The 25371-nt window shown below is 51.7% G+C and overlaps 8 protein-coding genes across 8 annotated transcripts; 3 read left to right on the forward strand and 5 right to left on the reverse strand.

Annotated features, from left to right (window-relative positions):
• Positions 1–2553: 2553 nt before the first annotated feature.
• POX_d05453 (uncharacterized protein) lies at positions 2554–5965 on the reverse strand (the record flags this gene model as incomplete). Its single annotated transcript, XM_050114298.1, has 5 exons — positions 2554–3342; positions 3407–3705; positions 3760–3807; positions 3864–5720; positions 5830–5965. 5 exons carry the CDS (start codon positions 5963–5965, stop codon positions 2554–2556), a joined length of 3129 nt encoding a protein of 1042 aa, XP_049969249.1.
• A 1679-nt stretch (positions 5966–7644) lies between these two features.
• POX_d05454 (uncharacterized protein) lies at positions 7645–9580 on the reverse strand (the record flags this gene model as incomplete). Its single annotated transcript, XM_050114299.1, has 3 exons — positions 7645–8958; positions 9012–9447; positions 9510–9580. The coding sequence occupies 3 exons, from the start codon at positions 9578–9580 to the stop codon at positions 7645–7647; spliced, it is 1821 nt and encodes a 606-aa protein (XP_049969250.1).
• A 354-nt stretch (positions 9581–9934) lies between these two features.
• Positions 9935–11074, forward strand: POX_d05455 (uncharacterized protein; the record flags this gene model as incomplete). Its single annotated transcript, XM_050114300.1, has 2 exons — positions 9935–10216; positions 10346–11074. The coding sequence occupies 2 exons, from the start codon at positions 9935–9937 to the stop codon at positions 11072–11074; spliced, it is 1011 nt and encodes a 336-aa protein (XP_049969251.1).
• Positions 11075–12147: 1073 nt separating this feature from the next.
• On the reverse strand, positions 12148–13915 carry POX_d05456 (Protein phosphatase 2C; the record flags this gene model as incomplete). Its single annotated transcript, XM_050114301.1, has 2 exons — positions 12148–12594; positions 12662–13915. 2 exons carry the CDS (start codon positions 13913–13915, stop codon positions 12148–12150), a joined length of 1701 nt encoding a protein of 566 aa, XP_049969252.1.
• Positions 13916–15616: 1701 nt separating this feature from the next.
• POX_d05457 (Peptidyl-prolyl cis-trans isomerase-like 2) lies at positions 15617–17573 on the reverse strand (the record flags this gene model as incomplete). Its single annotated transcript, XM_050114302.1, has 4 exons — positions 15617–16115; positions 16210–17402; positions 17480–17496; positions 17564–17573. The coding sequence occupies 4 exons, from the start codon at positions 17571–17573 to the stop codon at positions 15617–15619; spliced, it is 1719 nt and encodes a 572-aa protein (XP_049969253.1).
• Positions 17574–18078: 505 nt separating this feature from the next.
• POX_d05458 (uncharacterized protein) lies at positions 18079–18213 on the forward strand (the record flags this gene model as incomplete). The annotated part of the gene is made up of 1 exon (XM_050114303.1): positions 18079–18213. One exon carries the CDS (start codon positions 18079–18081, stop codon positions 18211–18213), a length of 135 nt encoding a protein of 44 aa, XP_049969254.1.
• A 1900-nt stretch (positions 18214–20113) lies between these two features.
• On the forward strand, positions 20114–22324 carry POX_d05459 (uncharacterized protein; the record flags this gene model as incomplete). The annotated part of the gene is made up of 5 exons (XM_050114304.1): positions 20114–20863; positions 20918–21050; positions 21105–21205; positions 21258–21679; positions 21736–22324. The coding sequence occupies 5 exons, from the start codon at positions 20114–20116 to the stop codon at positions 22322–22324; spliced, it is 1995 nt and encodes a 664-aa protein (XP_049969255.1).
• Positions 22325–22794: 470 nt separating this feature from the next.
• On the reverse strand, positions 22795–24963 carry POX_d05460 (uncharacterized protein; the record flags this gene model as incomplete). The annotated part of the gene is made up of 4 exons (XM_050114305.1): positions 22795–23042; positions 23104–24427; positions 24501–24763; positions 24849–24963. 4 exons carry the CDS (start codon positions 24961–24963, stop codon positions 22795–22797), a joined length of 1950 nt encoding a protein of 649 aa, XP_049969256.1.
• Between the last annotated feature and the right edge of the window lie 408 nt (positions 24964–25371).

A 25371-nucleotide genomic window follows, 5' to 3' on the forward strand; every position in this document is an offset into this window, starting at 1 on the left:
GAGGAGAGCAATGTGTAAGCAATTGAAGCCACCAAGAAGGGTCCAGGAGGCTTGCTCTGTCGATCAGGAGCCGGTCATCTCCTCGGTGCAGCCAATGACTCTCTTCACTCGGAAAGCCTTTCTCGGTGGGGGGTGGGGGTGGTGTCTCCGGCCGTGCGAGGGTCACATCGCGTCAAACTCAAGAGCTGAAACGGGGCGTATGTGCCATCTGTGAGGGTGAAGAGTCATGAGGATCGGGGCGGGCTGATTGGGTCTCAAGACACTCGACTGTCATCACCCCCGCGGCACCATCCTTGTCTTCATGGCTCTATACATGATGTGATGGTTCTTGAGTACCAGGTGCGGACTGACAAAAGGACAAAGATAAGAGCAGCAGGGCGCGTGATTCGTGATTACCAGTCGTGATCTGTGAACGATCCTTGGCAGGCCTCGGACATTCAAGGACCCTGGTCACGGGTGGCACCCAACAGAGCGGATGATCCTGGAACCCGAGCGGGTTCCTAACCGAAATTCGTCATTCAATTGATCCCCTTTGAATCCTATTCTTACTCTCAAGGACTTCGATCTCGGTATGTTCAATAGCCTCGCGTCGCCAAAGTCATGTTACTTGAAGATTCCAAGGCCGTGTTGGGAATTGACAACGATTAATTGGTGCTCTCACACTACGCTCATTATAAACATCAATCATCATTCAATATTCACTACCCAGAGGAATATGGTACCTAGTGGCCTACTAGTGATATGGTATTGTAGTCGTGACGAGTCAAGACACAACTACATGTATTGCGAAATCCAGGCGCCGCTCTATCAAATAAAGCAGAAATTATCGATTCGCTCAGCTTTTAAATATTAAAATAACCGATGCCCGCTTACTGATGTCTCTTGATTTCTTTTCCTTTTTGGGGGGGAATGTGATTTTACTGTCAAATATATCACAGACCGCCCTTATTCGGGCAGTCTACCGGTTGACTAGATCGCATATTCTTCCATAGGGGTCACCTGTTCCCGGGTCCCCCGGTCTACTACATATTCCTTGAGAGATAGCATCACGTTTTGTGTTGAAATGGACTCCGTTGGACAACCACATCATGGGTGAAATAGGTATTTTATATGCCAAGTGTTATGGCATAATTCTTTCATTTCAGTTCGAGTCATCAACCAAAAAGGATCGGACCTCCACTCCAGCAGCCAGCAACCACCTAGCAGCCCGTAATCTTAAGTAAGCCACTACCTAGTCCACATGCATGATTCGAGATCCAAGTGATGCAGTGAAGATAGATACCCAACTACTTCACCTGCCCTCACAAAGGAGACAATATAATTCGAGACGGGAAGAACGTGGATGCTGCTCCGACAACCATCATTCTGAATCCTGAACTTGAGGGGATAATCTCACCAGCATATTCATCCCATTAACACCGACGGAGACCGACCGATCCTGCTAATATAATCTGCTGCAAAAGAATCAGAATATCCCAGCTAGGACCAAATGGGGAGAGAGTGACATCACGGTAGACAAACTGGTGAAGCTAATGCAAGAACTTACATGATAGGACTCGGATAGCACCGGTGGATGCGGGATTTTCTCGACACCTACCTACCTTCGAGACCAAGTCCTGCCGATATCGAGATATGTCTCATGTTAACAGTAAATTGTGCCCAAACAACTTGAAGGCATCAGATTGTGAACGGCATAATTTCCATAGAGATATGCGAATATGCAACGTACAGCAATGTGAAGAGACTTCCATTTTCGACACCTACCTAATTCGACTGATTCAGGAAGACCTGGTGGATCCAACGATACCCTAATACAGTGTAGCGGTGTTTGGTGCCCACTTATTCTCTGCACGTAAGAGACAAGACCCGTGTACTTCTGGTCTTCCAATGGACCCTTCTTTCTTCGTCATCTCCGGGGTTTTTCACTCATAAAGTTTATTTTCCCCTCAGTATCAGGTGGCTTTTCGAGTCTCATGCAGCCACGGGATCAAAGTACACGGTTTCTGCAATGTCATCCGTTGCGTTATCGGCGAGGTCACTCGTCACATTCATCTCCCCCCACGTTGAAACCTAAACGCGTGCACCCAAAGTCTTGTCCAGTCACAGATGCTAGAGAATCTAGATAGAGATATTCATCGTCGAGCTGGACGCTTCTTATAAGGGCAGTGACTGAGCAGTTTTGCGGGGTCCTTTCTTGGTCCTCACCGAGGCGATTCTGTGTAGACACGGCAGAGATGCTGCCCTCACACGTCCTGCCTTGGGGAATACCGACAGTCAAAAAGATTGTAAGGTTTCGCTACAAATGTCTTTTGGGAAACAAAAGAATCATGCCAGGATGGCCCTCAATAGCCATCTCTTAAAGGCAATGGCTACAGCCAACTCGATCGAAGAAGTATTGCGGTACCACAAACCCGTTTTTCCTCTTTCATTCAAAGATCTGGTTTGGGGGGTATACAACTCTGAAATACAACAAGGACAGATATCACGTCGGAACAGTTCGGGTGAATCAAGGGTCTCGTAACGTCAATACTTTGTCAAACAAACCACTTTTTTTCAGCCCATGAAATGCGGTTGAGCGGCCCCAGAGTCATTATCGCCGTTACCGTGTCCATCATACCCTTCATTCAAAAGCACTTCCAGCATGTCAAACTCGCCTAACATCGGACCGGTGCCTCCTAGCCCCTGATCCACCACTCCGCTAGAGCTATTGAAGAATTGATCAAGAGGTAGCGCAAACCAATCGGGAAAGGCACCGGAGGATGTGCTCGTCCCGTTGTTTTCTCCGACGGACTGCGAGGAGACGACATGATTGGGAGATGGTCGCTCGAGATCGTTTGCAGAGAGGCCCGAATTCGAGTCATAATAGTTGTAGTATACGGACGGCGGTGGGGGCATAAACGAAACGTTCAAGTTGGACGAATTGATCGGTTGCGCAGGGATGCTCGCCAGCGGGTCGTGCGTTGACCCTAGTGGCGCCGATGATGTGCCACCAGCCCCATTGCTGTCTGCGAAAGCTCCTACGCCAGATCCCGAGGGGGCGTCACTGGCGGATGACCAGGGCGTCTGAAGCCCATCGCGACGAGCCAAGATGCTGTCGCGGGGTGGTGACTGGGCGCGGGAAACGGGAGCCGAGGCATGTCCATCGCCGTCGACCCCGCGGTCGTGCGGTGCGAATCGCAAGAATCGCGTACGGATGCTACTGGTAAGAAGCTCCAGGAGACGGGCCACGGTATTACTGATGTGTACATCATCGACGACAAAGGTTCGTAAGGCTTCAACTGTACGGTCCTGCAGGTCTAGAGAGACTCGTACGTCATCTTCTCGAGCGCCGAGCGTGAAGGTCTGCGTGAGAGAAAAAGACCGAATTAGTTGAGAGATGTTTTTCGTTTGACCCTAGTGGACTTACTTTCAGAATGAAAATCATGCCGGAAAGAATGCGAAAGAACGTGCGAATGGGGGCATGCTTCAGACGTCCGCCCGGGACTAAACCTTCCAGGACCGTCTGAAGGATTTTCCGGGAAGCGTCGACAACTTCTTGAATATATGGTTCATTTACACGGTAAAGCTCCATCAAAGTGCGGAACCATCCATTGCTTCCTGCAGACGGCCCTGGTCGCCCAGGCTGTGCTTGCACAGAGGATTCGTTGGACATGGTGGTCCATCGGTCAACGACTGCCTGAAGGGCGAGCGAATTGACGTATAACCCTGCGATATGTCAGTCATCCATTGATCACGAACAGTATCATGCACTATACTTACGGGTATACTCGTATTCAATAATCAAAATACATCGCATGGGTGCGGACACTGTCCGTCGTTAGCTTCCAGCCCAGGAAAATGGTGGCTTGTGAGATCATGCTTACAGTTGACGCGATCCAGATTGAGTCGGAAATCTCGCAACTGAGGCTGGAACCAGTCGATCTGTTCTCGGTATCTTCCGCTCCTGATGAGCTCCGACGTCTGCTCACTAGAGGAAAATAGTTGATTGTTCGCTTGGTAGACTATCTTGGAGATACCCATCCAGCAATCTTGCATCTGATTGAGGTCTCGGTCAACTTCCTTCAGCTCCGCCGGAGCCTCTGGGATGTCTCTTGCCCATTCCGTGAGAGGAAGCATCGACGGAATGCCGAGTCTTCCACTGCTATGCGTGGTAAAGACGAGGATCAATCTTCGCAGTCGTCGCTTTCGGGCTTGCTCAGAAGGAGGTTCCGGTGCACCTTTGGAGTCACTCTTGTGGTCGAAAACGCCCAGTTCAAATGCCAAAGCCTGCGCCGTGCTGAGGAGCATCCACGACATTCGGTCCGACCGCCAAGCAGGCTCAAGCCACTTCTGGAACGCAACTCGCCCCTCGGCGGCCGATCCTCTGTTTCCTGCATGATCACCCTCGTGATCGAAATCCTTATCGAGCCGATTTTGTGACTGGGCCTCTCTGTCTAGAAGCGTGTTCTCATCGTCACCGGGCGGGAAATGTAAATTCCGAGGGTGCCAGTCCGTCAGTATCAAAAGTGCTTCCACAGTCCCCAGCGCCCGGAGGTTTCCCTTGGACGTTGGGCCGCTTCCCCCCGAAGCGAGACCAAAAGACCCAGGGCGACCGCCCTGAGCGTCAAACTTTTCTTGGCCCCAAAAGAGACGCTCTATCATGCCACGCAGGTAAGACCATAGACGATCATGAATGTAGAACGCTCGAGTACTTGCGCCATCACCCTTTGGCTTCAGATGCCTGGATGCGATGGTCAGAATGGTGACTGCCAGGACAGGTTCATCCGTGAGCAGTGTACGATGTGTGGATGGCTGAGAATAGTCAGGTGTCACCACCGGACTCATAGGCGCGAGATTTTCGTAGTAGTAGGCCACATAGTCCATGCCTTCTTCCACTGTCATCCAGCCCGCACGGACGAATCGTAATCGTGACCACGCACGCACGGCATCAACGAAGCCGGGATCCTGGGGATTTGGAGAACCTTCTCGAGGCCCGCCTTCTTCTACTATCGGAGGCTCAACCGTCCCAGATTGGTTCGTGCCAGGAGGAAAATAACCATTGCCCCCGGCCGACATGCCAGATCGCGGTGTCCTCGAAAAGGATCCACCCACTGGACCTGGAGAATTTGCTTGTGCCAATGGGGAGGGGCCAGAATTAAAAGATGACATAGATCGTCTCGCCGCATGACGATTCTCCAAGCTCTGGCGATTGAGATCCTCTGTCCGACCAGCGGCTTCGGAGAGCAGATGAAGAGCGTCATGGGTATTTGTGATGGCCGGCGACAGCAATTCAACGGCAGTCCGGTTCATCATGGGCGGGCCTCCATAGGCAGGCGCCACAGCTCGCTCGCTGGCTTGGAAGGAAGGCAAGCGCTGGTGGCGAGAGTCAAGGAAAGGTCTTGATGGAGAAGCGGTCGGTGCATGTGCATGAGGCGTAAATCGCTGGGAGGCTGTGGTTGTGGCGGGGGAAGCCTCGGGCCATCTCTGGCGAGATCGAAATGCATCCGTTTCGATCGACAATTCTGGTTGAGGGAAATGCGCTGGCTCGATTTTCGCAGGAATATCAGCCATAGCCGGTTCTCCGATCATCATGCGCTTGTCGCGACGAAGCACTTCAGCTGCGTCCGCATCCTCCTCGGCCGCCTCGGAGGCTTTGCGCTTGCGACGAGTCGCCGAGAATTCACATCGCTTACTCTCACGTCGACATCGGACGCAGGGTGGTGGACGAGGATTATCGACGCCTATTAGGATTGATAGAAAAAAAATTGGGGTAATTAGTCCAACCGTTGTCCATCAATTGTTTCGGCAAGGTTGGGAGGGGGACAAGGGTATCGCTTGCTGAGTACGTACTGCCTAGATCACACTTAACCTTGCGTTTGCGACACGGATCGCAGGCCTGATAGCCGCGTCTATGCTGCGGGGCGGACGGCGATGGTGACGGCGACTTGCCGGAGTCATTGGCCGCGTCTTTGGTATCCTGTCCCATGCTTGGGGGAGGGGTTCAAAAAATCGTCGGAGAAGCAGTAAGGTGGATAGCAAATGCTGGGGAAAGCCGATGCAAAGCGAAGATAAGCTGAGGGGGGAACAGGCGGTGGGGGTGTGGCCTGAATCTTGAGGTGGCAGTCGGGGGCGCTTGCAGGAACCGTAGAACGAAGAGACTTATCTGCAAGCTCGAGAGATGAGTGTCCAACACAGACTGCACAACAGCTCACCACTGAGCCTACCGAGCATCTGACCAGGAATATTCAAGGAGTGAGAAGAATGCAGGATTGTCAAAGAAGGGCGGAGAAAACGGGGACTCAAAATCCTGGGAATTGAGAAAGGCCTGAACGTCCAGCAGGACTGGAGCTACATCGTTAATGACCGACGCTATTGAGCTCATTCCACCATCTAAATGGGCATACTTGAAATGGTCACAGGGACCAGGGTCACTCAAATCATTAGTCTGTGATAAAAAAAATGGGCTCATAGCACGATCTTGCAAAAGGAGATCAGTCGAGCCTTCAGTTTGGGAACCTGATCATTGGTCTCTTACGTGTAACTTGTCCTACTACCCTTTAAGTACCTAAGTACAGTATCTGGATTCCCATATGCTGACTGTATTGCACCAGCAACTCCTGTAGGTCCGGGCTCAGGTGAGGTTCCATTGAGATCGAATGGGAGATGAATAATGCAGGAGAGTGCGGGGTAGCCATGCAGATGCAACGATTGAGTGTCCATTCCAGGAATCCGATGGAATGGCCATGCAAGAAAGAGCCGAATTGGGGTTGAATGTGGGGTTATGGATCAAATTATGGATATGGATACCTTCAAAGGAGCTGATCCAATGAACTCAAGGAGCCCAACCTTCACGTTCAGGCTGAGCACATGACAACCTCAGCGTCCAACTCGAGAAAGCTGACTCACAACAGCGGTTCTGATTCGACCATCTTCAAGCAAATTATTGGCCGGAGGTGTCCGGTCCCTGAATCAATCATAGGTACATGAATGGAACACCTGGCTGCCTGAGTAGGTAAATATCTATAGCACAAAAAGAAACCCGGAACAAGTACAAGGTAGTAGGACTCAATATTGCTAGTCTAAGTATTGGAACTGAGACTGCGGAGGCTGCCAACTGTCAGTCGATCTCCAGTCAGAGAGCTTCTAATTATATACATGGATGACGATATAAATTTCACGCTATCCCCACGTGGGGTTGTAGCACAAAGTGAGCACAGCCCGGTAATTAGTTCTAGGGGTATTTCAGGTGCAGCTTTGAAGTCGTGGGCCGTACAGACACAAAGGAAGAGAGAGGCATGAAAGGCACCACGTCTGACCCAATTCAGTAATTCCATCGCCCAGAACAGACCGGGCGGGGAGTGCAAAGAGAATGGGACCACTGAGTGAGCACCCTTCAGGGGAGGTAGCTGACGAGGGGTTTGCGATGATCGGTATGTCTCATTTGTTCCAATGAAATTGTAGGTGTGACAACCTTCACAATACGAGAATATGCGGACATGGTGCGGGAACACGGACTCGGGCGTAATAGAGACGAACACAAGTTGACGGGCAACCTAGACAACCGTGATGGACAAAAAGAGTAATGTCCGTAGAGCCTCTTAGTTGCAGGCTGGATGGATAGAATCAAACGGCAATCTCCAAATATACATTCGACAATCAAAACTATTATAGACTTGAATATGTAATCGCATGATAGCATAAACATATGCTCGACAGTATTAGTGTACAATGGGACATCCCATTTGATACAGTGGCATCCGCACTGAGTGCAAGCCCATTCATGCGGGAGATCATATCAAGTGGCTTCCGTGGCTGGACTACCTCGCCAGACAGGGTGCTGTCGAGGCTCCCTCGACGGGACATGTTGGGTGTTAGTCTCCCAGTGAGGAGACCACGGATGCCGCCCGCCTTACGAGCGGGAATATCTTGCGTCTGGGCAGTAAGAATGTAAAAGAGATACTTGAGGTTGGGAAGTGTGTGCCGGATATCCAATCCTCGTATCCCTTGTTTGTTGAGCAAGAACTCAATGTCCTTGTTGAGAAGGAAGACGGCATACTCGAATCGGTACTGAACACTGACTGGATAGAGCGGAAATGTACGTTGGGGTAGGTTGTTAGACACCGGATCCTGAATCAAAGACGTCGACAAGTTGGGGCTGATTGGGTAAGGAATCGACACCGAGAGGTAGAAAGACAGCAAATAGACAACATGAGCAGTGTAGCCCAGCGCCGCTGCCACCTCTTCACGATCGATGTTGTCGAATTTGGAATTGGGGAGGAATAGCCCAGCAATCGTGAAGGCAAGCACCTTGTCAGGCACTGGGTCAATTGGATAGATCAACATCAGATCCTCAGCAATGCGCCGAATCTGGCCCTTCGTTTCGTCGGCATTTTGGGCCAACAGTTTCTCGCTCGCTGCAAGTTTCTCTTGGGCATCTGGGAGATGAATCTTAGCCTTCTCTTGGCGGTTGCGACCCTGCTCCATGAAGCTTTTGCGAGCATGAATACTGGCAGCAAGTTCCTCCTTGCGTTTATTCGCCGCTCGAATTTGCTTGCGCTCGGCGGCCACGGCCTGTCTGATTGAGACGAGGCGATCCTGTGCTCTTGCTGATTGACTTTCCGTCTTCAATGCAGCCTCATTGCTTTGCAGAATCTCTCCGATCTGCGTCTCTAGCTTCTCGCGGGTGGCCAAGGCATCCTGGATGCATTCATCCAAGTTCGCCAATCGCATCAGCGCCTCATAGGATGATGTGGGTGAAACATTGCTTCCGCTAGTGCCTTTCTGGCCAAATACTGCGCCAGGCAGCTCTATTGGGGGGATATCGGTAAGGCTTGTGTATACCCCATCGGGAAAATGAAACAAAACACAATTGGCGGGGAGAGGTTGATGGAAGTCTTCCAGAGTCTTCCCCAAAAATTGCAGGGACCGCATGTTTTGCTGCAGCTCCACCAGAAGCAGGTAGTCCGGCATTGACTCAGTCTTTGCCCAGAGCTTCAAGGTAACCGTGTCCAGGCGGGAAACAGCCGGGCCACAGGGTTCAAGTCAAACGTGCGAAAGTTCGGATTTGTTGCCTTGTCGACTACTTCACTGACATACACTGGCTTTTCGAATTCATTGCAATGCAGTGAGAAGAACGTGTTGGCCATGCGACTCTGTGTGATATCTTCTAGACGCAATTGACTTGTTGCTGGATTGGGATCGTTCCAGGGCAGCAGACTTCGGCGTCTTGAAGGAACTAGATCGGGCCGTTTGCCCGGACGGCTATCAGAAACCGCTTGCGACGCAAGGTCTGCGAAAGACCGCGATGGTTGCAGAGGCCGGCTCTCATTTTGAGCAAGAAGCTTCGATGGTGATGTCAGGGTGTTTGGAATCTCGTCGTCGTTTATCGTTCTTCCGCGGGCTCGATTTGAGGGTGGGGACTGCCAGGTTACGGACAGAGACGCCATGTAAATGGCGGAGCTTTCGATTCTAGTACTCATTAGATCAAGTAGACATCGCTCCTCGAAAAGAAAATACTGACCGATGCATACAGCCACGGTCGGTCCCTACGCACAACTGCGTCATGATCCGGAGCTATCAGCACGCCGTTTGAGGCGTCCATTGCAGATGTTACCGCGACCGACTTGAGCACTAAATGTATTTGCCACAAGAAAGAGAGAACAGAAGACTATTGAAGCACATTTTCCACACGAGGAGGCGACTGAAGCGACCGTCGCATGAGTTGAACGTGTTAGTGATGGAGCTATGGAGGGACGATGCGGTCGATGCGGAGAGCAGACTGTGCCAAGACCCGCAGGTGTTCCCGTCAAAAAATCCACCTCCGAATTCCCAGCGTCCCATCGACATCGACTGCTCGGGCACCCAACAACCCTGCACTGCCCTCTGACAGGAACGAGCCTGGCTATCCGACAACGATACCTGAAATCTCTAAAACGCCGCTTTTCACTTGGCCGCTATGGCCTCAGCCAGCACGGCGTCAAAGCCGATACAAAAGATCCTGGATTCGACCCGGGTTGCGTCCTTGAAGAAGTTCGTACGACACCCGCCTATCGATCCCAAGGCGCCGATTCAGGGAAAGATCCGAGAGACCTCGTCCAATGCATTCAAAGAACACCTGAAGCGCGAGAGTGTGCGGTTGCAGAAGGCGCTCAACTCAATCACACACGGGAAGCACATCTTCGTTTACCACAATGCTCAGACGAAGCAAGTTGTGTACTCCCTGACGCGGTACTTGGAGGTATGTGCGTGATGGTGGAATCTCATTGCATTGGCAGCAGTTATTTTGAGGCTGCGGGGACCGATATTGGCAGAAGCAGTTTGTGTCTTCATTCTCAGCATGACTAACGATCCGTGTCTTGTACTGTAGGAAAACAACGTCCTGCGCCAAATGGTCTACCACGGAAAGAAAACTGTTCCCGCCAAGCTACGCCGCGATATGTGGATTCCATACTATTCCGTTCACTTCGGTGACGCTCGTCTTGGCCTTCGGGCTTACCAATTGCTGCGCGAATTCTCCCTGCGACGCCAGCTCTCCCCGCCTCCCGAGATGATCACAGTCACCGAGGAATTCCTTGCGTCCAGGCGACCAAAGGACCCCTCTGAAGCGGAGGAGTTCGATCGGATGAACAAAAAGCGCATTGGGCACCCAATGGAGAAGAAGGAGCGTGCGCGGGTTCTCATGGACCAGAAGGCGACCTCGGTTGCTGACATCGCGGCAGTGCTGGAAATCCAGGAGAAGGAAATCGCGGACGGCATTCTCGAAAAGGAAACCTGGCGCCAAAAGTATTGGCGCAGCCAGCGAAGGCGCCAACGTGAGGCAATCGTACAGGAGGCCGAGCGATCGGAGGAGTATAAGGCTCGAATTGAGGCTTTGGAAAAGCAGCTGAGCGAGCGCGAGGGTGTGGAAGTCAAGATCGGCGAGGTCGGTGACTACCCCGAAACCCCAGGCGATGTGAAGATCCTTTGGCGTGATGTCCACGATGCAAACTACGCTGCCTCGTGGCCTGCCAAGGTCCAGCATGGCGAGCTGGAGCTCAAGCGTGACAACATTATCGGTGGTGAGCGGGTTCATGTCGTGCCTGCAGTGGAAGCTTAATGACTCTACACGTCGCGGGTAATGGTCTTATCTTCTCGTCTGCTTCGATTCTTCACGAAGTCTGCTTCAGGCGCCTGAGCGGCATGTGCTTGGTTCGTCATTTTTCGGATGTCTGGGCATCCGATTTCTGTGTATTTTATCGGCCTGTTTTCTTACCTCCGGGCTATCTCCTAAGCTTCCCATCTATTGCATAAACTGTATTTCTAAGCACACGGTTTGCCCTTGTGGTTCCATCTGATGCCTAGTATGTCTCGATTTCGATTCTTGATGACTATCTCGAAACCTCATGGCCAGGCATCGAGTGGAGGAGACAATGTATGTCGCCAGCTAAGGGTCCCGTATCTAAATCTCGTGCAAGTTTCAGATGATATAGATAGTAGTTAGATCTTGCGAATCGTTCACAGCGCTGGGTCGCGTTCAGACTGTATGAGAGCAATGGAAGGCGTGAGCGACTCCAGTAGCCACGGCCATATCAAGTATGGACATTCTGCCTTGCTCCATCAATTACGGGATTTCAGTAGCAGTTAGTAGCTATGACTTCTGGGACTGATTGATAGACCCCATGAGAGACCAGGGGGCGATGTCAATCCATTTGACCTTCGGAAGTCATCTAATATAAACCAGTAACCAGAAAATGAGGATCTATGACTACAGGCGAGCATGGAGAAATCATACAACGGGATGACAACCAGCCTTGAACGGTACGCTGGAATTACAGCATCGGGCAATACTTCTAAGCCTCCAATATTGATATCTACTTGATAGACGGAATGCAGATTGGTAAAATCAATGTGAAACCCAAGTCGAGTCATCCATTTCCTCCGCAATGGAAGAAGTCTTTGATTGATAACAGTCTCGAGACTGACCGCAAATGATGGTAAACGGCCTGGAAATAGTTCGGCGAATATGACACAGGGAGCAATTGAATGGATAAAAAAATATCCTACGATTTACTCCACTTTGAAAAATGCCCAGTGACCTTGGCCAGATAGGCTGTGTGGGATATCGAGGTAAACCATGAACTGTGCACGTTAAGAAATCATCCGGGCAATCTCATCATCCCTTCGTGGGCATCACTTTGTTTCTTGAGTGGTATGCGTCGAAGGCTGTACGCTTGCTTGTGAAAAATTGCCAGGTACACTGGTAGACATCTGGACTGCGGGTTTGTCCTCCTCGGTGGCCGTCTTGACCGCCATATCATCCTGCGCCTCCTCTGTCATCCCTTGGTCGCCTGTTCCAGTCTTGGCCATGCTATTCCTGGCGGTCTCCACGATCTTATCTGCTTCGCTCATTCCCCGAGGGACAGTGGCCGCGAGATCGCCTTCAACTGCGTTTGCGCCCGGCTTGCTGTTGACGACGTCCTTCACACGAGACGGATCGAGTCTTATAACCATACAGGAAAGATTGTCCGTACTGAATCTCGCCAGCGCGTGATCGACTAGGATTTTAGACGCTTGTTGGGCATCCTGCACGTTGCGGATGAGGTCGACAGCTTCTTGGTCTGAGCAAACGTCCCATAGCTAGAAGAGAGGTGTCAGCTACAAAATGTCACAGTCAAAAGCAGCGTATCTGGTAGAAAGAACTTACTCCGTCACATGCCAGGATGATGAATTCGTCTGCATCCGGCTGGATGACAGTCTCGGTCGTGTACGGATGCCCGGTGACCAGATCCTTCAGGTATGCGTCGCCCAAGGCGCGAGTGACTGCGAGAACACCATTGACGCGGTTATTGAGGATCAAGCCTCCAGCATTCGTGATTCGCTTTCCCTCGTTTTCATCGCTGCCTTTGTGGTCGTAGGATAACCGAAGAGCTTTGCCGTTACGACACAGTACGATACGGGCGTCGCCAACGTTCGCGGTGTACAACACACGTTGGCGTTGAGCTTGTTGTTGCAGCTTTGGAATCGACGTGGCGGAGCCCTCCTGATCTGAGACATCATTGGCATTGGCGTCACTCCTACTAGCGGCTACCGCGGAGGCAATGTTGGCAGAACCGGTCGCGGACTGAGAGCTGGGCACGCGATTCTCCCAGCGCAGCAAGGCAATTACAGCAGTACAGCCACTATTTTTGAGAGGTAGCTTCTCCAATTGTTGATCGACACTGGTGAAAGTTTGATCGAGTAGTTCGGGGACAGGAGTGTTGGGATTCTTGCGCATGACATCCTCGAGGATCAGGTGCAATTTCTTGCCACACCACTCAGCCGCGAAGGTACCAGCATGACCGTCGAATATGGAGAAGTAGCCATTGTCTGTTTCCACCATGCTTGTATGCGGATCGCTCGGCGGCTCGGCCGAGTTGGTGGCACTGGTGTCCGGTGACGTAGGGGCAGGTGTGCCATAGAAATTGTACAAGTAGGCATGGGTATCCTCCATGGTACGGCGACATTTTCGATTCCGATCTTCCGTAACACCCACGCGGAAAGTCGATCGTGGAGTGGGCGCCGATTCGCCCGCAGAGTTGTTGAATGATCCCTGCGGGACGACAAGAGCTGGGTCCATCCTGCCAAGCTTGGATAGAGTACCTTCGTGGGCCGAGGGACTCGAACTGAGAGCGGAGAAAGGCGAGTCACGCGCCCCGTTCAAACTAAAGGAGTTTTTGGCACTGCTGAAGAAATTGGCGGCTTTAGTGACCGTACTACTGCGGCGCTTCTTCTCTCCTGTCACGGCTTCGTGATCGCTTTGACGACGGTTGAAAAAGCCGCTGCTCGGGGGAGAAAATCGTTTGTCACGAGGGCTGGCGTTCTCCGGCTGAAGGTTCAGGTCGCTGGGTTCAAGTCCAGCTATCGGAGCCGAGACAGAGTCGATTCTTTCCTTAGGTGGGCTCGAGGAGCCACTGAACATTCTGCTCAGCAACCCACCCTGAGAAGAAAAGCTGCGGCGCTTATTTCCTGCCAGCTTGATAGAGTCCCTTGTCGACGGGGATTGAGGAGTTGAATCTGAAGAGGAGAGATCACGAGGTTGTGAGTACAGGTGCCAGATACGTGCGGCTGGTGTCGAATCTTCAAGGTGACTCGTGGATAACCGGCTGGATGGTCTGAACAAAACTAGTTAATAGCTGAACGTCGGAGCGTGTGCAAGTATCCAGAAACAACGCAGGGTAAAGCAGAGCAACGTGTCCGTGGCGCAGGTCCAAAAGTTTTCTTGTCCTTGCAAACCATCCCAGACAAGATCACCGACTTCAAGGCGGATTGGTAAGCTGAGGAGGCGCAGGACACAAATCAACAAGCGCCGACCAGGTTACAGGCTTTGGACTGGATTCGCGCTGGCATTGCGCGCCAGAGAAGAGCAGCCATTGTGACAAACACTCCCGAGGACACATTGCGTAGTCGCAGATAGTTGTATCATCCCACAGATTGACAGTGGCATACGTCCCATCGAGCGACTAACCTGCAGGAAAGCCGTTTCTCGCCCCGGACCCCGACACCCCCGCTGCACGGAACCTCCGGAGACCTGACTAGTGCAGGCTGGTGAAGGTAGGCTTACCGATAGACTTCAAAAGACACTGACGAGTGGACGCTCTTCGCGACGGAATGCTAACCTCAGATTGATGGATGGTGATGATTCCAAGAAGGCCGATATGAGAGTGGCCTGGCGAGCGGGGGCGATGGTTAGGGGGAGGGGAAATGATGCGTTCCGGATCGGGCAGACGTACCGGGGACGGGAGAGAACGTGGAACGGGTGGAAGTGCTGCTTAACTCCGCCCCGTGACGGTTGGGCGGAGGAATTTAAAGAGCCAAGAACGGAGAGGAGAGGAGTGGAGCTTGGATGGGGGACACTACCTTTACCCGGGAACTAGTTGATGTGAATTGCGTGGAGGAAAAGGAGAGGGGAGACAGGAACGATAGTCTTGTCCAAAGTCCACGGAGAAACGTGACTTGTACCAATTCTACATGGAGGTATATGGAATGAATACCTGCCATATTGAGCCCGGGATATTTTAACCTACTGTAGGCAAACTGTCATGCCTTTGCCCCATAGACCGATGCTTACTATCAGCCAACAAGCCGTCCTTCCAGTTGATTCCAAAAATACAAAGTCGATCTAGCAACGAACAATACACACTCTTCGAAAAAGGAGAAAGTGTCACGCACTTCAATAGTTGCAGATCATTGGCCAATTATTGGCAAATCGAGTGGATTGTGGCTCAGAGAGGCTAGTCGGTGATGGGATAGCTTTAATCGGATTATCCTGCAAGAGAGATCCACGTCCATATCAAATCGAGTCGCAAGCGACCGATGCATCCCAGGAAATGAATGATTTCTGTAATGGCTATAGTTAGGAAGGGTTTGAGCTTTACAGAGCCCATCCCCTCGAACAAGTAACGTTGTATGGCTGTTGTCAACGTCCATGATGTCTCCCATGCCATATCTCCGCCATGGTCTCACTGAAGAGATACCTCGTCGAATATGCCAAAAAAGCTTGAGGAAGGACAAGAAAGCCTGTCGTTGGCGAACATCCCCCAAGTCTCTGCCATTTCTACTGGGTGCACCGCCCCCGGTGCCTCATGTGACAATCGGACTGGGAATCCCTGACGCAGGCCGATTACCACGAACTGAAGTCACCAAAGCCACCTGTCCCCTTTGCTTTTTTGCGCACGGGTTCAGGCTCAGGCTCATCATCCACATATTCCACAATTTCATCTTCCTCCTGAATGCGCTCGGCAAGCGCAGCTTTCAAATATTTGCCAACGCCACCGGAACCTTCGGGGGACGGACCTGTCCCTGCACTACGAACACGTTTGCCAGTCCAGGTGACACGATCATCATCCACTTGATGTTCGACCTCATCCCTGGCAGCATCTCCACCGCCCGTTTCGGTCGCTCCTTCGGCGCGCTTCTGGGTGAGGAAATCTTCAAACGGGTCAACAAAGACAGTTACCTCTTTGATTCGAACCTCGGGGACAGGTCGATTGGTATTTGCTTCGACCGGGTGTATTTCAAGGGCATTGAGGGTCGTGGATGAGGGCGAGGGATCGTCGATCAGTCGCCCAAAGACAGTGTGCTTTCGGTCCAGATGGGGAAGGGCGCGATATGCAAAGAAGCTAGAAGGGGCTGTCAGAGGAAGGTCCGTCTTTGAGAGCAACATAGTCGAATCCCGGTGGACAGGACAGAGATCCGGTCCTGAGAGTGACTCACAATTGACTGCTGTTTGTATTCTTGCCTTTGTTGGCCATGCTGAGTGTACCTCGTCCATCATGCTTCAACGGCCCTTCAAATTCATCGGCAAAATATTTGCCCCAAATACTCTCACCACCCCGACCAGTACCGGTGGGGTCACCACCTTGGATCATAAAGCCCTTGATGTTCCGGTGGAAAACGACATCTTTATAGTACCCTTTTTTGGCGAGCTGGATGAAATTCCAAACAGCTTTGGGGGCATACTCCGGATATAACTCCACGTTCAAATGCCCAGCAGTCGTATCAATGCGGGCGTAGCCTTTGGCCTTGATACGACCCCGCTTCAGCATATATTCTTCCTCCGAGAGCAACGCCAATTCAGCGGAAGTATGAGGTGTTAGTCCGGTACTTGTGAAGGAGGCAGCGGCTTTGCCGGTCGTAAAGCGGGCTGCATTGTACGGGGTAGGCTTGCTCGACTGAGAACTTCCCGGCTTCGTCGCATTCAATCCCAGAGCTCCGAGTTTTGAGCCTGCCTTGGAAGCAGCGGAACCAGCCTGCTGCTGGGCACGTTCGGCGCGCGCCTTTGCCACTGCCTCTTTTGCTTTCAGGATTTTTGCCGAGCTTCCCAATGCATCCGTATTAACCGTCCCTGAGGGCTGGCTCTGCCCTGGGATGTCCGTGTGGCCTTGTTCCAGATATTTGAACGAACTGAGATTTCGTGACTGGATATTTTGTGGATCCTGTAGAGTAATGATGTCCTTGCGGGTGAACTCTTGGTCGGTGACGAGGTCGCGCCACATCTTCCCCTTGATATTCAGTCGCTCCACAGTATCCCAAGCGAACACATTGCCAGTATTTCGTAGCGCGACAATGTGAGTATTATCCGTCAAAACCTTGTATGTCACCGGGTCGACATACTCGCCGTCCTCATTCTTGGCGATGGTGAGCTTGATCAGATCTGAACTCTTCAACGGCGATCCGTCGACTGGATTCGTCCCGTGCTTCTTGATCCACGGCAGGATGTTGGTGAGGTCGAAGATGGTTCCGGACTGCGTGCACACAGGGTGCGAGAAAGGTTGTAGGGAGAGAGAGCAGAAGTTAAATGGTAATCGCTTGAACGTCGCATGGGAGCCACTCTGGCGGGCTTTGGCGACCCCAGCGCCTGCGCTGGCAGAGAATGCATCCTCCGATGCCCACTCGGAGTGCGTGATCTGGATGCAGCGGTATGTTAGCGGCGCTGAAAACGCGAGCATGAACTCGGAGAACGCAATTCATAAAGATGACATACGTAGAGTTTGTCCGTTCCTAATTATGCAAGACATATGATTAGTGTCTGTGACAATTTGAGGGACCCTCCGAGCTTGAGACGTACCTTTACCCATCTTGCTTGAGGCTTCAACTGCAGACCTGCTTTATCTGCTGCGGTTTCGAAGAATGCCGCGGATGACGGGGCGGCTAGCCGTCTTGGGGTAAGGGTTTTAAGGCAGCAAGGCTGACATTCATCCCGAGAGTCCCTACGGGGCTGTTTCCAGGAAAGCTGCGTCTTCAATGGAACCATCAGCACTCGCCATCGAGGTGCATAACGGGAGCAATAACAAAGAATTGATCGAATCGGGGAAAAGAGTTCTGAACTCAAGTATGACAGTCCGCCGCTGTGGCTTATTCCAACATCCTTTGCCACAGTCTGACTTTCCGTACGACAGACTGGCCATGTAAGCCGACCATTGAATTCATGCAAACCCACTAGAGCTGCAAATTCTTTTCCTATACAGTGATTTATTTTTACAATAATTTAGGCGAGAATAGACTATGGGAGAGCCTGATGGAATGTATCTGCAGTACCAGAAATGCCCTGCAACCACCGACGATTAATGAGCCAGGCCTTTGATGGATGTGGCAGAGATGCGAGGGGCCGAACGGAGAGACAGAAAGAGCATGAAGAGCTGGGATGAAATGACAAGTCAGTACCTCCTGAATTTGCGGGAATACCTACAGACTCGCCTCTCATCTAAGTCCAAGTGATGAAGATTTATGTTTGAACAGGACGATGAATCTGGTACTGTAGGTAATAATAACCCATCACTAGAACCTACATAAGTCACGCTCCAGCCACTAGCCCAGTCCCTAATGCATAGAAAATGGAAACTCGAAAGAGATTGTACATATTGAGAGATATCATAATAGTCTGAGGACAAAGCGCGGGCTTTTTGACCGGAAGATCCTATTTACTACTGTACTGCCGGCTTCACATTTGCCGGATAGGTAGATCTAGAACCCAGGTGACTGAACCTCTGACCCAAGGACATCATAATACTCGTAGAGATGTCCGCCTTGCAGGTATGACGGGACCAGACGCAGAGCCTCATCAAATGAGCTTGACTGTGTCAAATATTCCCGAGAAACGGCCCAATTTGAGGCTCTGTCGCACGAAGCCGAGGTTCCTCCGCCGCTCGGACGATATCTTGAACCCGACTGACAATAAAACGTTAATTCGGGCTCATCGTCAATGATTGGCCTTTGACAGTGTTCCAGAACGGCTCGGAAATGGGTCCCCCTCCCCGCCTTGCTATCACAGGACACATTCACGCTTCGTATCTATCCAATCCCCGCAAACTTTGCGTTGCCTCGGTGCAGATGCCCTCATTGTAACCCGGCTCTTGACTGCGGTTTACGTTCAATTGGGCCATGCAAAACCTAGTAGACAGTAGACACCCATCAACGAGAAATACCTATATCCCTAGGCTCCAGGGCCAGAGCGGTGTATATCCCACCAGTCCCTCACGCGTTGAATTGGCATACAACAGGTAGAACTCCCTCGTCCGGTAAGCACCCAGAATCTGATTCCACCAGACCGTATCCAATTGACTACGTAGTCGCAGTCGGCCTGGCTAGGGACTAACACCCATGTCGGACTTGCAAGATTATTATCTGGACACTATGGTGCTGCCTTGTCGTCTGATTCCATTCATCAGGCAGTTTGCATATCTTGTCTGCTCGCTGTCTGGCTGCCACGGCCTATTGGCCTCAGGCACCAAATGAGTCGCCTGGTCACGAGCAAACGTTGGTAGACCGCTTTGAACCCCTTTGAACGGCCAGGGCCTCACGAAAACTGCTATGCATCCTTCCACAGTCCCAGTAGCCTACAGTATCCACTCCGGTTTGATATGGTCTCCCGGTCCTCACAACTGCTCGAAAATGAAGCCATCTCGAGATGTCCAGGCAGTGCTTTAGCACAATGCACTCCGGTGGAGCCGAGGGTTGGAGGTGGTCTGTGAACGGGTGGGCCAGGCCCGCTACCAGCGAATGCTTCACAGAGTTCAGCGATCGCATCCTTTGCCAGATGTGTGCTGTAGCCAACCACTAGTGTCCTCGAGGGCCCCGCAGGTCCATCAGCGTTCCCATTCTCCCTTTTGTGCCTTTGTGCCTTTGCCTCGGACTTTTCTACTCTATCGGGATGGTCGATTTCCTCGCTCTCATTCGCCTCCCAATCATCTTCCCAACCCACGATATGACAGGGCCCTCGATCCTCGCATCATCATCTCAATCACCTCGTACACTGCGAAGATTTTAGTGCAAGGGATTTCTCGTCATTCTGCCACAGCTTTCTTCCCCCTTCTTCCCCCCCCCCAAGAGTGGACCACCGGACAGATATCCTGCACACACTACTCGATCTTGCCCCGATCCTGGTGGGCCGGGAGTCAAATCTCTGGACCTCCGCCTAGTGCGTCACTAATCCCTCCGATCTCACGATCGATCCTCTAAACCTAGCAGCTTCATCGAGGATCGGATTAGGGTGCCCAATGAACTCCTCCCCCTCAGCACGGTCGTCCTGACACAACTGCAGATCCATTCAGTCGGTACCTGGTTTAATTTTGACTGCTAAACTAGAAGCGGGTCTCGCTGTCAAAAAAAAAGTGGTGCCATGAGTGTATGGCCGTTGAACGATCCAGGAGGCAACGCCCGCTACAAAGTTGCCATTCCCCGTGTAGCGGGGCGAGCGGCCATCGCCAAACGCCAACGAGTCACCCGAGCGTGTGATGCTTGCCGCTTGATCAAGTTGAGATGCAACGGGAAACGTCCATCGTGTGGCTACTGTGCCACGATCGGGGAACCATGCCTCTACTCAGCGTCCAAACGGGAAGCACTCCAGATTGACCTTCACCGTCTGGAGGGGAAGGTACAGGAGTATGAATCCACTCTGAACGATATTCTCATGAATTGTCCACCAGGTGATCTCAAGCCGATCCTGAAATTGATATCGGTAATGCTGCTCTGTGGTCCCCGCCTGTGGCCTCACCTCACCGTAGCTAATGACAAGCAGCAACGTCGTCCAGAACTTCTTGCCGCATTCAACAACGCCACGAGCTTACCTCGCAGTTACCCCAGCACGAAATATACCCTCAACCTTGAGCGAATGCACATCACTGCTCGAGGTAAGCCCACCGCGGGACTCGGCTTGCGACGCGAGCCTTTGATTCAGACAAGGTCATCACAATACTGGGGCCTCATTGTGGATGACGACGTTGCGAGCCACCTGCTTTCACTATACTTCGCATGGGAGAATCCGACTTGGCATTTGGTCGACCAAGAGCTGTTTGTCCACGATTTGGAAACTTGTTCCACACGATTCTGCTCTCCGTTACTGGTCCATATTATGATGCTCTATGGTTGCGTGCGTCCAAACTTGACCCCCCTAGCGGCCCACTCAGGTGCTAACGAATGACAGAGTCTTTCATATGGTATGCACTCGTTCACCGATCGACGTCAAGAGAAAGCACTGTCGCAAAAGCTCTACGATGAAATAGTGCGACTTTGGGAACTGGAAAAGGAAAGACTCGACGTACCGACGCTCTTGTCAGGTATCTTACTTGGCCTTTTATGCTGCACTTTCGGAACCGACCGCTTAGGTATAGGACTTGTTATGAGGGGCGCATCGCTTTATTACAGATTGGGCCTGCACAAGGAAGGGGCGCCCTACTTTGACTGTGTCAACAAAGATCTGAAAATCAGTATGGTAAGAGCTCAAAAACTGATATCATGGGGTATTTTTGACGTGCAGTCGTCAGTTCTTGAATCTTGAGGGCGACTGCCTGCTCTTGATCCACAAATATCCAGGAACGGCCGCTTACCAATATAGATTGTGCTCCCAAGTATACAGAAAGCCCAGTGTGTGGCCCAAGCCACCTTCAATAGGGTTTTCAGAGGAAGAGGCAAGGGCTCTCGATGAGCAGCTTACATGGAGTCCATATCCTTTTCAGATTCCACTCTTTGCCGCACGAACGTACATGATCACCCGACTGCGCTGCGATCTGGCCACACTGGTCAATCAAGCTTCAATCCTGGCGCTTGATTTGCAGGACGCACCTCCAACTGAAGCGACCTGGGCTCAAGCGTGTCTAATTCACCGGAAACTGGTGGAATGGGAGCTTCGATTCCCGCCTGAGCTTTTACTGGAACGAAACAGCACTCCTCACGCGTTGTGTTTAAGGTACGTTTTTCTTCATGACTATCAATATATGGCCACGGTCACTCATTCAGTCGCAGGATGACGTATCAATGCACCGTGGTTTCGTTGTGCGATATTTTCGAGGGCTATACAGTCGAACAGTCACACGAGCACTCCGATTTCGATCCCGCAGCCAGCAAATCCAAGGCCATTGAGGCCCACTGCTCAACAATTTTACTATACAAGCATTTCCACGGCTGGAAATCCGTACCCATTGTGATGCTGCATTTCTCATGTGTTGCTGGCATACATTCGATAGCACGAATTGGTAAACCCGGTCAAGATGATCTGAAATGGACTCGGGTCTTGGAAAGCAGCGTTGTGGGCCTCTGGAATATGGCTGTCAGTTGGGGTCGGCTGGGTAAAGCTTTTCTCAGGCTCATTGCCTTCATTTTGGCCAAAGAACAGATCCGCAACGACCAGATGACGACTAGCACGGCCGCCATCATGGATCAGCTTGATGGGACGTACTGGACTGCCACTGACACTGCGTCATTGGCTGCGGATTATGTGGTATACTCCGTCATGCCTAGTAATAACTCTGCCCCTCCTGAAGGCTCTGGTCAGCGACTTGCTCCCCATTCAATCGAGGATCTGCTGAAAGCGGCAGAGAAGTTGACAATATAAGTCGCATTTGAGATATTCGTATAGTACACGCAAATGAATTCTCTACACCATTTTTTCCAGCGACGCCTGCATCTTGTGGGCAGGACCCGTATTGTTGGCAAGCTTAAAGCAAACCTTCGTCGGCTTCATGGCCAGAATCCTATTCATGGGAGCGAAAGGTGAATCCTGGGCTTGAGCGCAAAGCAAATCGCAATGGATTTATTGCTAAAATAATCACTATCATCAAAGTGAATAAACCTGGTATTGAACTGAAACCCCCAAAATCGCTCAAAAACACACAACACATTGTGCCTGCAGCGGAAATAAAAATACAGCGCTTTATAATTGTCCGCAAGCTGCCCCGGCTTCGGAAGAAAACGCCCAATCCTGTAAAAGAAAAAGCTATCAATCAAAAAACGCCCGCTATCCATAGGAATCATGCAGTGACGAAGCCAGAGTCGTCAACGCTAGCTCGATTGGCTAGAAATGCTTCATCCTGCCAATGTGTGCAGCCGAAGGGGGACTACCCAGCGGTTTCCAAAGTCAATGCCATGTCGGCGACGGGTGCCATACTTTCGCCAGACTATCTGCGGAATGCCGATGTCAGCCACTGTGAGATTCCAAGCATCTCCTTCGCCAGAGAGCAATGCATTGAGAATTCCGGCCTTGGGCGCGCCGAGACAGACTACCGACGAGGCATTGACGCAGAGCCGTCCTCCATCTGCCATTGTGACTTCACCTAAAATGAATTATGAGTATTGTGTCATCATGGAGGACCAAATTGTGAAAGAAGCACTTACCACTTGACGCGGACATCCCCGATGGTACGTCGACTGAGAGAATCTCGGCATCGCTGCGATTCACCCAGGCAATCATTTCAAAGGCAATGCCTTGGACGTCCGTGCGAAGGTCATCGAATGCGAGATGCATTCCAAACAGGGCATCAATCACCAGGTCAGGAGTCAGATCAGCGGTGGCAAGACGCGCGGACAAGTCTTCCCACTTGAGAACCCGCCCTCCAATTTTCCTGAAGATGTCCATTTGCCGGCGACAATTTTCGAGCAACTCTTCGTCATGCTCCAGTCCAAGCAAGCATACCGAAACCCGATGACCCCTGTTGCGGAGATGACGAGCAGCGGAAATTGCGCGAGCCCCAGTGCGGTGGTTTCCAGTGATGATGAGGATGGTTGGAGCAGCCGCATCATTTGAAAGTAGGGAGACAGCAGCTTCTGCGATACCCCTTCCCGCATTCTCAGTCAAGATGTCTTCTGACAACCCAAATTCCGCGACTGCAATCTGCTCAACCTCAAGTGTCTGCAACGGGCTCACGGTGGGACAGCTGCGGTTGGTGGTAGTGAGTCGTAGCGTTGCCCCAGTCGGATTAACGCCCACCATCGGCGATCCAGATGACCGGCTTGGACGAGGACTAGCAGCCCGAGATGTGCCAAGCTGACTGCGACCCAGCGCACTGATCTGAGGTACCATGGGCTGAGCCATGATAGCGCTACCTTTGCGAGACATCTGCACGTGGGCAGGAGCTCTGGAGCGCTCGCGTCCGGAGATATTCTCACTGCTGTGTCTGGCATCACTTGCACCTGCAATATCATCCGCGGTATCACTGTTGGGAGGACTGTCTAGCACATTCTCCGTCCAATGGAGGTTCTTCCCGCCATTTGTACCTGGCTTGGGTCGGCGATTGAAGCTCACAAGGCGGGCCTCATCGGCAGTGGTATCATCGTTGCGGATTTGCTCAAACACACTTCGCTTGTCAAACTTGGAAAGATTGGTCTGGAAATCAAACTCGCCAAGCTCTTGAATGTCAGTAGCATCCTCAGTGGCCCATCCACTTGCATCCTCAGCGTACGGACGGCGCGATTTCTTCTTGCGAAGCTTGGCGCTTGGCTGTGTACCGTGCTCCGGCGATCTGGTGTTGACCGAGGTCGCTGGTTCCACAAAAGCCGTTTGACGCCAGCCTTTGCTCTTTGGGTTTGTGCTTGCTGCCGCGCCATGTTTGACAAATCCGCCGTGACTTCCTTGGCGATTCCGCTTTTGCGTCTGCTTGATGGGTGTGGTCACGCTTGGCACGATATGGGAATCGTTCTCGATCGGGACTTGACGGCCGTCCTGTCGCGTGGCATTCACATCCAGCTCAAGATTACTGAATGGTTCGGTCAGAGATGCGCTAACGGGAACTAACCCCTGTGCAATTCCAGGGAAGACGAGTCGCCGTGGGTTGCGCGAGTCGCTGCGTGGGGGGCTTCGTAAAGCTCAAGATCGCTGGGTCTGCAAAGTCTTGCGCTGAAGGATTTGAGGCGGGTACAGGCACATGTGTCGGAGGGATCCGCGTTGCTGGGTGAGTAGGTGGAGGAGCGGGCTTGCTTGAACCCAGACTCAGATCGACGATGGCTGACGCGTCCACGGAGAATTGAGCGTGTTGCTGACCACTCCATAAAAGGGTCACTAAATCAATATTAGTCAGAAATGGTAATCGAAACTATGATGAGCAGTATGTAAGATGTCGCAGAGAGGTAGAGGCAGATCATACCATTTCTGAGCAGCAACGTCTGGCCGATCACATCAGCAACTTGCCCTTGGAGCTTCCCACCGGGCGGCACCTGTAGGGTCACAAGTACATCGTAGCCAATAAACTCCGAAGCCATAGTCACTACGTGTCACAGATTGCTCCGAGAAATATTCGGCCTATGTGATCGTGATGTGACTTCGGACTGATCTGTGACTGAACCAAGGATAAGCTCGTCAGAAATTCAAACGCAAGCTCGGGAAGCTTACGCTTAATGCCGATGCCGCCGTCAGATCACGTGCGATAGCCGATAAGCAAGTTGCTCGTCCTCTCTTTGGTAGAAAGCTCGCCAACGATGATGCGTACATGCGAAGGTGGAGATTGGAGGGACTAAACCTTTTATATTATTGTTTCACGTTACACGATTGAACGACGAGAATGGCAGATATTTTTGTGAAGCTGGCGCAAAGTATCATGGTGTTGGGATATCACTATGTTTGAATCATACATGGGCATTCCTGCGTCCTAAAAACGTCACCGGCTTAAT

The sequence above is a fragment of the Penicillium oxalicum genome, chromosome IV, assembly GCF_001723175.1.
Source record: "Penicillium oxalicum strain HP7-1 chromosome IV, whole genome shotgun sequence".
NCBI classification, from domain to species: domain Eukaryota; kingdom Fungi; phylum Ascomycota; class Eurotiomycetes; order Eurotiales; family Aspergillaceae; genus Penicillium; species Penicillium oxalicum.